At 47.8% G+C, this 12,455-nt stretch overlaps 2 protein-coding genes across 7 annotated transcripts in view; one reads left to right on the top strand and one right to left on the bottom strand.

Moving 5' to 3' along the window:
- The window catches only part of LOC126940470 (peptidyl-prolyl cis-trans isomerase NIMA-interacting 4-like), a 1,058,238-nt gene that overhangs the window by 174,484 nt on the left and 871,299 nt on the right, over positions 1-12,455 (bottom strand). The gene's annotated exons all lie outside the window — the stretch shown is intronic.
- ATP7B (ATPase copper transporting beta) overlaps positions 1-12,455 on the top strand; it is a 207,371-nt gene that overhangs the window by 72,081 nt on the left and 122,835 nt on the right. For 4 of the 6 annotated variants that reach the window (XM_050766257.1, XM_050766258.1, XM_050766254.1 and 1 more), the window contains 7 exons: positions 87-255; positions 1,406-1,549; positions 3,415-3,557; positions 4,908-5,111; positions 5,194-5,311; positions 6,894-6,996; positions 7,562-9,875. In XM_050766257.1, coding sequence (XP_050622214.1) covers positions 87-255; positions 1,406-1,549; positions 3,415-3,557; positions 4,908-5,111; positions 5,194-5,311; positions 6,894-6,996; positions 7,562-7,835 — 1,155 coding nt within the window. In that variant the 3' untranslated portion in view covers positions 7,836-9,875. Of the gene's footprint in view, positions 1-86; positions 256-1,405; positions 1,550-3,414; positions 3,558-4,907; positions 5,112-5,193; positions 5,312-6,893; positions 6,997-7,561; positions 9,876-12,455 lie in introns of those variants that run through there. The other 2 variants (XR_007720749.1, XR_007720750.1) reach the window with 2 other exon arrangements.

The following is a 12,455-nucleotide window of genomic DNA, read 5'->3' as shown; positions in this document are numbered from 1 at the left end:
CCTGTGTCCCTGTCCTGCCTACCCCTCCCTCTCACATCACCCCTCTTGGCTTACAGGTTCCTCTCCCTCTCTTTCCACCTTCCCAGGAACTTGGAACAGAGACTTTGGGATACTGCACGGACTTCCAGGCGGTGCCAGGCTGTGGAATTGGGTGCAAAGTCAGCAACGTGGAAGGCATCCTGGCCCACAGTGCGCGCCCTTTGAGTGCACCTGCCAGTCACCTGAATGAGGCTGGCAACCTTCCTGCAGAAAAAGGTATTGCTGGCCTCTGTCTCTGCAGCTGGTTCAAAGTAGAGGTGGGCCAAACCACAGAGAGCACCACGTCCAGTAGTGATGGCCTCTGCTGTGCGGCGGACGGTTCATGGCTAAGGCAGCCAAGCCTGCCTCCCCACCCCCAGGAAAGTTTCTCGCATGTTCTTGGGTGCATGTAAATTTTGTTGCTTATGGCTGCCTTAAATTTGTAGAGCATTGTTTAGCTGACCCGTGATTTTGATTTGTCTCTTTCTTACCCCAAATCGGTTTCGCTTCTCATAAGCCACAGAGTTGGCAGATGGGAATTCCATGTTTGTTCTTCCTGTTTCCATCCCGTGTGGTAGAACTCTGGTATTTACCGAGCAGGCAGAAAAAGTCAGGAAAGCAGAGGGAAATGTCTGCCCAAGCCAGGAAGGGACACTGCTTGGAGGGACAGCTGCTTTTGAAGAATGGCCTTTCTTATTCTCAAGGTAGCTTGCCAGCCACCAGAATAAAGGGTGGAAAACACTCAAAACCCGTGACTAGTGTTTTTCCTAAGTGTTGGTAGTGAAATTGTGACTTAGATTGTGTGGTTAGAAGCCACGTACCACCTTCCAGCCTTTAAAACCCCAGATGGCCTTTCGATGAGAGCTTCCAGAGCCTGGCCGCGCAGTGACACCTCAGTTAGCAGCACACGCTGTTTGAAAGTGACAGGTGAGAGGTGCATTAGCCTCGGGAGTTACAGTTTTAAACATTTCATGTAGACTTGCCTGATTATTCGTTGATTCACCTGGGGTCGTTGATACCAAGCAGTAATGAATGTAGTCAACACTTGCTTTGTGTGCCGGCCAAATAGCTAAGTGCTTCTAATCCCTGCAGAAAAAGAATCAGTGGATACTTCTAAGACAAAGACGGATGTTGCCTTATGTTTAATACGTTTATACCATTTCCACCCATACAGCATGTACTATTAATGCCTCATCTTAATTCATACCCACATGTCCTACACATTAATTTTACTTTTTTTTTCTTGTGCTAAAGGATGCTGTCACAAGAGGAAGGTTAAAGTTTTTCAGATTGGTTAAAAGGATATTTTGCTGTTAAAAGGATTGCATGGTTTTAGTTAACAGCAAAATTGGACCATTTAGAAATAACCACAGCCTCTTTTGAATAGATGCAGCCCCCCAGACCTTCTCTGTGCTGATTGGAAACCGTGAATGGCTGAGGCGCAACGGCTTAACCATTTCCAGTGACGTCAGTGACGCTATGACAGACCACGAGATGAAAGGACAGACAGCCATCCTGGTGGCTATTGACGGTATCTTCTGCTTCTGCCTTCCTTCTCCTCTCTCAGAAATGCAGTTTTCTGCAGATATCAGGCAAAAGAGTCCTCCTTTAAAAAAGAAAACAAATGAAAACCTTCCTCTCTTAATTTCAGGCCTGTTTCCCAAAAGATTGCCTTTTTGTCTTTTCTCTTCATTCTTTCCCACTGTCTCCATCTTGGCCCCATAGCCAGCTCCGGTCTGGCCTCAGTCTTCTTGACCTTGGAATTCTAAACTGTCTTTGTCATCATCGTTGCTCTTGTCCGGGTGGGCAGTTCAGAGTCATCCTTCTCATTCATCCCTGCAGACAAAGCAGGAATTCACTTCCCAACAGGTTTAACTACAGGACGCATTTAAACAATGAGATCCATGCCACTCTTCTCTGTCTGCTTTATTTATTTGTTATTACTTTTGTTTTTTTTTTTTAGATCGAGTTTCCCTCTTGTCACCCAGGCTGTAGTGCAGTGGTGCGATCTCATCTCACTGCAACCTCTGCCTTCGGGTTCAAATAATTCTCCTGCCTCAGACTCCTGAGTAGCTGGGATTACAGGCCCCCACCACCACGCCAAGCTAAATTTTGTATTTTTAGTAGAGATGGGTTTTCACCAGGCTGATCTCGAACTCCTGATCTCAGGTGATCCCCCTGCCTTGGCCTCCCAAAGTGCTGGGATTACAGGCATGAGCCACCGCGCCTGCCCTTCTGTCTGCTTTATACAGACTGGTGTTGCATAGAGTACAGGTCTCAAGACTGTGTGTGTTGGCTGGGTGCGGTGGCTTACATCTATAATCCCAGCACTTTGGGAGGCTGAGGTGGTTGGATCACCTGAGGTTGGGAGTTCGAGACCAGCCTGACCAACATGGTGAAACCCTGTCTCTGCTAAAAAAATATTAGCCGGGCGTGGTGGCAGGCGCCTGTAATCCCAGCTACTGGGGAGGCTGAGGCAGGAGAATCGCTTGAACCTGGGAGTCGGAGGTTGTGGTGAGCCGAGATCATGCCATTGCACTCCAGCCTGGGCAACGAGAATGAAACTCCATCTCAAATATAAAAAAAGACTGCATGTGTTTTAGTGCTCAGATTCTATCCTGGGCTTTACATGCCAGAGAGATTAGAGTCTTTACTTTGTTAATGTTAGTTTCTGCTAATAGAAGTAACAGTATATGCAAGCAAGAAATAAAATTTATGATACCTTTTGAATGCTCCAGCCAAATATGTCTTCCTCTCACATTCTCTCCTTTTTTTCCCTTTTTGTAAGTCTTTGTAAATCCACCCTCCCCTCGGCTGTCAAACCAGAATTGGCACAAGTAAAGGAGTCGTGCCATCTCGTATGTCATCCCTCACTGTGTTCTCATTCACACCTCAGCCCTAAAAACCCTCCTGCTTCTATAGCTAAAGATTCACTCAAAGAGAAATTCTGCCAAAATGTTTTCTATAGGAAAAGACAAAGAAGGATTGATTTTCTAGTTTGGACATTTATCACTTTAAGTGATATCTGTTATATTTCTTGAATTTTAGTTGCTAACGTGTATTGAATTCTTATTACAAGCCAGGCACTTTGCAAAGTGTCATACATGCTCCTTGCAGAAAGTTTGGAAAATTCAGCTATAAAGGAGAAAATGAAATCACTCATAATCCTATTCCTCGGGGAGTCACTGTGAAGATTTTAATTATATTGCTTCCAGACTTTTCTGTATGTCTGTAAATGCATGTACTTTTTAAAAAGCAAAAAAACCCCATTGTGTTATATAATTTGGCGTTTTGGTTTTTGCACGTAACATTATATGATGAGAACATTGCAAGTGTGGTGTCTTGATGCGGGGTGCCCATCCTGTGTAGCTGCTGATGCCGGCTGGTTCACTCCAGGTGTGCTCTGTGGGATGATTGCTATCGCAGACGCTGTCAAGCAGGAGGCCGCCCTGGCTGTGCACACGCTGCAAAGCATGGGTGTGGACGTGGTTCTGATCACCGGGGACAACCGGAAGACAGCCAGAGCCATTGCCACCCAGGTACAGCCCTTTAATATTGCAAACTGCGTAAAGCTCATAAAAGCAGTTAGAGACAAAAGTAAGCACCAGTTGGCCCAGCACTGAACTGTACTCCTGCTCTTTCCCCCTCTCTGGATGCTTTTCTCTCCACGTGCTTCATTCTGTGGCCACGTAGTGTCACACGTGAGCACTGTGGTGCCGTGCGAAGATCTCTTCCTGGGGTTTGGGTGCATGCATCCTCGAAAAAGGAGTTCCATTGTTCTCTAACCTTTTCCCAGTCTTGGCAATGGAAAAAAAGTATGTGGCTTAAGGGCTAAGATAGACATTTTCTAACCTTTATGTTAAAGGAAGATTTTGCCAGCTCAGCTCTTCTCACTCGGGTGCTCAGATAAGTGACTCAGTCCTGGGCAGTTCTCCAGCAGCCCCTGAGGCTGTTTGGCCTGTGAGGACGGTACCACTGGATGGCTGCCTGACTCCTCACACAGCAGTGGCTCCAGTTTGGATTCCTAGAAATTATGCACCTCCAAATGTGTGCAGAGCTCTAGGCTTCTGAAAGCTTAATTGTGTTCCTTGAGGGAAGCAGCAATACCCCTGTTTTCCATGGTCCTCCTTGCTAATGGTGGACCTATTTAGCGTCCTTCCCCCCTTTTCTGGCTAACACTTGTTCATCCATTCAGCAGGCACTTACGAAGCACCACGAATGTGACAGGCAGGTGCGGGGCCAGGCTCTGTGAGGAATGAAGGGGGCTCGGCTCACAGTCTTGCAAGAAGGCGGACCAGTGACGGTGTATATCTGAGAAGCGGGAGAGGGGCTAGGAAAGGAAAACTGCACCTTTCCAGGACAGAGCAGGCAGCAGGAGCATTTCCCAGGGGCACAGAATAGCACGGCGATTTGGAGACACTGCGGGGAGCTGAATGGTGTGGTCAAGTGTGGCACCAGCGGCCAGACCCTGAGACTCTGGGGACCTCAGAAGCAGACCTGAGAGTTGAGCTGCCCTCCTCTGGGAGGTGCATGGGGTCTGCTGGAGGACATGAGACAGGAGAGTAGGGACCCATGGCCGTACAGATGCTTTGGGAAGACCATGGGGGCAGCACATGGAGAAGAAAGTTGGGGTACTGAGCTGTGGACAGGGAGACCAGCAAGGGGGTTGTTTGCACATCCAGAAAAGGACAGGGCCTAAACCAGTACAGGGTGTTGGGGCGGGAGCCAGGGATGAACTGGCCCTGTGACAGCAAACCTGCAGGGTGTGGCTGACAAACATCACTGACTGGACCCAGAGGCTGAGGGCAGAGGGGCAAGGGTAATTTGAGGCTTCTGCTGCTATCTGATACCTTTTGCCAACACCAGGCATTGCCCTTCTTTTGTCTTAGGTTGGCATCAACAAAGTCTTTGCAGAGGTGCTGCCTTCGCACAAAGTGGCCAAGGTCCAGGAGCTCCAGAATGAAGGGAAGAGAGTCGCCATGGTGGGGGATGGGGTCAATGACTCCCCAGCCTTGGCTCAGGCAGACATGGGTGTCGCCATTGGCACCGGCACGGATGTGGCCATCGAGGCAGCCGACGTCGTCCTCATCAGAGTGAGCACGGCTGCAGCCAGGCTGTGGGTACTGGGAGGGTGGTGGGCAGACACCTTCCTCACTGTGTGCTCCTCTCCATCAGAATGATTTGCTGGATGTGGTGGCTAGCATTCACCTTTCCAAGAGGATTGTCCAGAGGATACGCATCAACCTGGTCCTGGCACTGATTTATAACCTGGTTGGGATACCCATTGCGGCAGGTAGGCAGCTTTTACCCACTGTACTCCAGCTGTGCCCAGAAAGGCTTCTGTCTCCCAGGTTTCTGCTGAGGTTAGTGAGTGCCTCACTCACTGGCTGGCTAGAGATGTTTTAGAAAGGCTGGTTTTTTTTATGTCCCCTGCTTTATATGTCTTTAAAGGTAAATGAGAAACTGTGAAGAGGACCTGAAAACTTCATTCACTCTGTTCCTTTCTAAAAAGCTAGTGGAGATGCTTGGCTATATTTTCTGAGCCCTATTTTACTGTGGCCTTATTTTCAGAGCCATTTGTTAAGACATATAGTCTGAGAAATAATCACTAGTAAGAATTATGGGGCATCTGCTACATGTTAGGCACAATTATTGGTGTTTCAGAACCTTATCCTGAACTTTAGTCCTGCCCAAGTTTCACTCTGAGTTACACAAATGATCATGGAAAGAAATGGCTTTTTGGCCAGGCGTGGTAGCTCATGCCTGTAATCCCAACACTTTGGGAGGCTGAGGCAGGAGGGCCATTTGAGCTCAGGGGTTCAAGACTCACCTGGGCAACATAGTGAGACTTCATCTCTACAAAAATTTTAAAATTAGCTGGGCATGGTAGCATACACCTTAGTCCCATCTGGGAGTACAGAGGCTGGGGCAGGAGGATTTATTGAGCCCAGGAGTTGGAGGTGGCAGTGACCCATGATTGTACCACTGTACTCTAGCCTGGGCAAGAGTAAAACCCTGTCTCAGAAAAAAGAAAAAGAAAAGAAATAGATTTTTCTGCTTTGTAATTCCCCCTCATTCCCCCTCCCCAAGAAACGCCTCTCCCCTGCCCCCTGCTCCCTGCCCCTGGGAACATGGCAGTGAAAAGTTCCAGACCCTTCTGTAAGGCAGTGCCCCTCCATGGGCTGAGGAGAGATCAAGTTTGTAATCACAGCATTCCTGCCTCAGTCTCCCTTGTGTCTGAGTGGTTAGTGGTGACTTGTGTAACAGGGTGTTGGCCTCCTGAGCCCAGTGAGTTAGGCAGGTTTACTTCCTGTCCCCAGAGCCGGCTCAGGAGCTTAATTCCCCCAGTGTGTGTGCCTCTGTCACACAAAGTTGACCATACCTGTCTCCTGACCCTGCCCTGGGACCTGGCTCTCATTCCTCTTTTAAAGATGTCATGAAGCCCTGGAGGCGAGGTCATCTGCTAGACAAGGGCTGTGGCCATCAGCCATGTTTGTCCTCTGTGGTACTGTGGCTGCAGGATGGGCAGCTGGCTCCCTCACCTCCTGCCACTTTTCTCCTCCCGCTCCTCCCACTCTCTGGTTCGTCGCTGCCCTGGAGCTCGCCCTGAAATGGGATGCCACCTGTGGGTGGTTCTGGGAATGTCAGGGCAAATGGAAGAGAGCCAGGACCGCTTGACAGCACCCCACACCCAGCTTTCTAGGAAGCCTCACTTTGGGGGGCCTGTGAACAAGATCCATTGGCAGGGGCTTCCGAGCATGCCAGGTGGAGACCTCACTGGGGGCCACTGAGGGTGGGGCCAGCCCGGTGCCTGAGGCCCTCTCCTGGCTCCTCTCCCCAGGCCTAGGTGCGAGTGCGAATTCTTTCTTCCCCAGGTGTCTTCATGCCCATCGGCATTGTGCTGCAGCCCTGGATGGGCTCAGCGGCCATGGCCGCCTCCTCTGTGTCTGTGGTGCTGTCATCCCTGCAGCTCAAGTGGTGAGTCCCCTCAGGCGGAGCATCTGTTGGAGCCTCCCAGGAGGCCCTCTCATTCTGCATGCTCAGGGAACAGTGGAACTTGCCTCTCATTCCCCAGTCATTCACCTGGGACAAACGCTGCAGTGGCAGCCCACGTGGAGCCTGGTGTGCATGCGTGTAACTTATCAGCACCGTGAGCAGGCAATTCACTGCTGCCCATCCACATGCTGGGCTGCCCTTACTCTGCTGCTCAAGGGCTGTTACTGTGAACATCAAGCAGACATGGGTCCCTGTGTATTATCTATCATTTTTTTTCTTTAAAAAAGATGTTCACTTATTTATGAGTGCATTCATTTAACAAAAGTGAGTGGCAGCCTACAATGTGCAAGGCATTTGCTTAGGAAGTTTCTAAATCAGGTGAGCTTTCCTGGAACCATAGGGAGTTTAATATCCTTTTCCTTGGGATCTCTTGAGGTTTTGGTACTAAATGTTATTAAAAGATGGATGAGAGGCCTTCACCAGGCTGAGAAAAAAAAGAGCCTTGTTTCTAGAATGGCTCAGATGCTGTTGCCTTCCTGCTTTCCAGCTATAAGAAGCCTGACCTGGAGAGGTATGAGGCACAGGCGCATGGCCACATGAAGCCCCTGACAGCATCCCAGGTCAGTGTGCACATCGGCATGGATGACAGGCGGCGGGACTCCCCCAGGGCCACACCATGGGACCAGGTCAGCTATGTCAGCCAGGTGTCGCTGTCCTCCCTGACATCCGACAAGCCATCTCGGCACAGCACTGCAGCGGACGATGGTGGGGACAAGTGGTCTCTGCTCCTGAATGACAGGGATGAGGAGCAGTACATCTGATGGCACCAGGCAGGCGGGCCAGGGCAGGGCCTTGCCTCCACTCGCCACAAGCTGAGCAGGACAGCCAGCAGCAGGATGGGCTGAGCTAGCCTCCAGCTTTGGGGACTTCCACTCCCTGGATATGTCCAGTCATCCTGCCCTGCAGCACGTGGTCTTGTCTGAGTGCAACTGGCCTTGCCCTAGAGAGGACGGCCTGGCCTGCCTCTTGGCGTCACTGAACCGTCAGGATGGGCTTTGTCTTGGACTCTAGTCCTTGGCTGTACTGTAGAAGGTGAGAGGCGAGTCATCCTCCTCACAAACCTCTGCTTGGAGTATTTAGGATGACTGCTATGAAATGGAGAACAGTTTCATCAGGACCAAAAAACCTCACTGGGCCTTTCCAGAGAACGGCAGACCTCACTGTCAGGCTCTTTCTGATGACGCCTGTCTGTGTGCATCATGTTTCTGAGACCACAGTTTACCTCAGGTGTGCCTGCTGCTTTCTTCCTGCACAGTCTGTTCCTTTTCTCTTCTGTGTGCTTGTCCGTGGGGACCCCTTGGAACCCTGCCTGTCTCCTAGGAGGGCGAGACCAATGTCTTTGTGGTCCTTGCTGCTGCTCTCAGGCGCTTCTCCAGTGCTCTGGAGTGTGCATTTCAGCTTGAACCTGCTTCCTGGCTCGCACATCCCCAGCCAGGGAGCTTGCCACACCATTCTTCAGGTCCAGGAGAGTTCTTTTTTTGTTTGAAGCCCCCTTCTCCATGGAGTGGGGGCTTCTCAGTAGAGTGTTGTTGCTGACCAGCTGACCTGAGAGTCCAGACTTGGCTTCCTGTGGGGTCTAGGTTCTCACAATTCAGGACGTCCTTCCATATTCCTGCCCAGCCTGTGGTGCTCAAAACGTTTGTCCCATGGGAGACATGTGTGTGCAGGAGCCTCCCTGCATGGCCCCAGGAGCTTCGTTTTCAGTCTTCTGTGTGACTGTCACCTCATGGGGTTCAATAGAGAATTCATGTCACTAGCACCTGGCCTTGTGTGGCTTGGAGATTAGGTACTGCCCAAATAGGAGGAAAGCACAGCCTCCTTGAGCCTGCCTTCTGCACGCACAGGGGCTTCAGGAAAGGAGTGGCCACAGCATCCCGAAGGGAGCATCTGTTTACCTGGCCGTGGCTCTCAGAGCAGCAGAAGGGGTCCAGTTTTAGACTCTGAAGTTGGTTGTGATTGACAGAACCCCTTGGGAGCAAACTAGTAGATGTTGGATTAAATTCTGGGTGAAACCCTTTTCTCCCACACAAAATAGTTTTAGTGACTTTTTTCAGTGTCCATTACTTGCCAGGGGCAGTTTTAGCAGCACTTTCGATAGATTACCTCTAATCTTCCCAACCAACCAACAAGGTAGCTATTACTGTCCGCATTTTACAGGCAAGGAAACAGGCTCCAAGAGGCTGAGGACTTTGCCCAGGATGACATAGCCAGTGGACAAGCCGTGTCTGTCAGCTGTGAAGGCTTCACTCTAATTGTCCTTCTACCTTGAATAGAAGTTTTCCTGATAAGAATAAACAAGGAAAAGGTCCTTGCCTCCTGGAAGAACGAATCTACCAGGTGATCTATTCATTGTTTCAACTCAGAATGCAATTCATTCAGGAGGTCATCTGACCTTCACCTTGGATGGTTAGTTTCACTTTTTACATATAGTTTTTGCGGGGTTTTATTTTATAAAATCCAAGCTCCCCAGTGATTGTGTTTTCATTGTTTTCAGCCCCCCAACTCCAGCCCGCAGCACATTTCCACTGTCCGTCAGTAACTGTGTCCTCTCTTTATGCTTGCTTGGGGAATGTTGTTTTCTGACTAGGCTGATCATTATCTAAAGAATCTAATTCTGTTGATTTTTAAAACTTATAGGACCATAAACGTTGTGTTCCTATATGGACATGGAAATATTTATATAATTTTATAGAAAATAACCTTTTAGATGGTCAAAGTGTAAGGAATTTTTTTGTCAGATAACCATTTCTACTTCAAAAACATTTCATGCAATATTAGAATAAAGTTCTTGTCATTCCTCTCAAAATCTGCCTGTGAGTGAGATGCGTGGTCAGAGGCCAGTGCCATCCTGTCGTCATGAGGGCTTCTGTGAGGCACTGGCTTGGCTTGATGTCTTTTTAGGGGGCAGAGAAGGATGGGATTTTAACAGCAGGGGACATGAGGGTGGGCAGAGCCCCCTTGGTCTGCCATCCCCAGCACTGGTGTAAGTCCATTTCTCTAATGCAGGCCTGCCTCAGTGGCGTGTGGAGAGAACGCTGAAAGGCAGCTCCTGTCAAAGTCCCTGCCCTCCTGGGTTGGATGCGGGCTTGAATTACTGCATCGTTTGCACCCCTCTGTTCTAGGGTGAGTGTCTGCAAAAGGCTGTTCTCAAACACATCTTAATCAGGAGGGTTATGTTTGGGGTTCCTTGGTCTTGAGGGAGTGGGTCAGGAGGAGGAGCAGAAAAATCTTGACTAGTGGGCTCTGCTGGGAAAGCTCTGTGGGCATCTTGGGGTGGCCGGGAGGTGTAAGTGAGCCACACCTGAAGGGAGTTGACAGTGTAATCTTCACCCACACCAGGACACTTTGAAGAGCGGAAGGAGACACTATGAATAGTTATGCCAGGAGAATTGGCCTATACCGGGACTATCCAGGCAAACTGGGACATGGCGCTCACCTTCCTTCAAAGGGAAATAGACATTGTGAAGTCTCCATTGACACAGACTGTCTACTTTAGAACTTTGCCCGATCATAGGTTCCAGAGACATGCCGGTGGCATAGTCCTTTATCACATTTCAAGGTTCCCCCCATATCCACATCTTGGTACCTACACTTCTCTGTGGAATCATTGAGGTGATTATCTCATGGCTCAATGTGACTGCATAGCTAGATGGCCAGCCCCGCCCTCTAGCACACCATGACTTCGTGCCATGCCTGCTCGACTATTTTTCCAGATGCCTGGGTACAGAAATTTCATGTTGTGTGCATGTCCCATTGTGAAAAGTGAGGGTGATACCACCTTAGGAAGGGATCCCCTTTCTTTAGAAGATAGATACTTTCTTTCTTTTTTGTCTTTTTTTTGTTGTTGTTATACTTTACGTTCTAGGTACATGTGCAGAGTGTGCAGGTTTGTTGCATAGGTATACATGTACCATGGTGGTTTGCGGCACCCATCAACCTATCATCTACATTAGGTATTTCTCCTAATGCTATCCCTCCCCTAATCTTACCTCACCCCTCAACAGGCCCCGGTGTGTGATGTTCCCCTCCCTGTGTCCATGTGTTCTCATTGTTCACCTCCCACTTATGAGTGAGAATATGCGGTGTTTGGTTTTCTGTTCTTGTGTTAATTTGCTGAGAATGATGGTTTCCAGCTTCATCCATGTTCCCTCCCTGCAAAGGACATGAAGTCATCCTTTTTTTTTTTTTTTTGAGATGAACTCATCCTTTTTTATGGCTGCATAGTATTCCATGGTGTGTATGTGCCACATTTTCTTTATCCAGTCTATCATTGATGGGCATTTGGGTTGGTTCCAAGCCTTTGCTATTGTGAACAGTGCTGCAATAAGCATAGTGTGCATGTGTCTTTATAATAGAATCATTTATAATCCTTTGGATACTTTCTAAAACTTGATCACATTTTCCTGATATATTCCTCAGGCAGAATAAATCACAGCATTCCAAATAACTTTTAGTCTTTAAGACCTTAGTGAAGAATTGTGATGGGATTACCTTTTTAATAAACAAATGCAGTAATTCTCATTTTTTTTTTTTTTCAAAAATGACATCTGGAAATTGACATGTTAGCAAATAGATTCTCAAATTATTCTGCTGGATTACCAAGCAGTCAAGATTAATAAAGGTGACTTTTATTTTTTATAAATCCAGTATAGACCAAAATCAGCCAATTAAACAGTTTAATTAGAAAGAGATTATTGAATTGCAGGATTTTTTTCTTTGCTCTTAAAAATTATGACAGTGTTTTAGTAGGTAAATTTCCTAATGTGTATACAATTGAGTTAGACAATTTTTATTTGCATACATTTTTCTTAATTGCATCTTTGTTTTAAAAACAACAAGGAACATATGTGCAAAGAAATGCTTTAAGCAGCCACTTATGCTGACTGTCAGTTTCCCTTTGCAGATTACCTTGATGTGTGAGGAAGCTGATTTGGTGTTGGAAAGTACTGTGGAGCTAGGAGGAATCAAACTGCTATATTTTCTTTATTTTCAAACTCACCTTGGGCAGGCACGTAAACACTATTGTCCAGGCTTTCATTCCAGAGGGAGATGTCTACTTTGCTGTTTTTCTTTGTGTGAAGACAATGACAGGGGTTGAAATTACAGAATAGAATATGAGAATGCTAAATAATGCTGTGAAGTTCCAGAATATCCTTTATTCAGGAAGATGAATAAACAGATTTAAAACCATCCAAGGGCTAAAATGAAAAGAATTAATGGAATTTTAACATTTTTGCCCTTTGAAATGGAGGTGGCTATTAACTCTTCTCAATTGAAATATAATAACTTCTTATAGCAAAAAATTAGGCATATAGAAATACAGGAAGTGGGGAGGGGAAAGGCAAATACTCCCTTCCCAGCCCCAAAAGGAAAGCCCATGA

The sequence above is a fragment of the Macaca thibetana genome, chromosome 17, assembly GCF_024542745.1.
Source record: "Macaca thibetana thibetana isolate TM-01 chromosome 17, ASM2454274v1, whole genome shotgun sequence".
Taxonomy (NCBI): Eukaryota; Metazoa; Chordata; class Mammalia; order Primates; family Cercopithecidae; genus Macaca; species Macaca thibetana.
The sequence above is the reverse complement of the archived record's forward strand: the minus strand, read 5'-3'. Positions and strand labels throughout refer to the sequence as shown.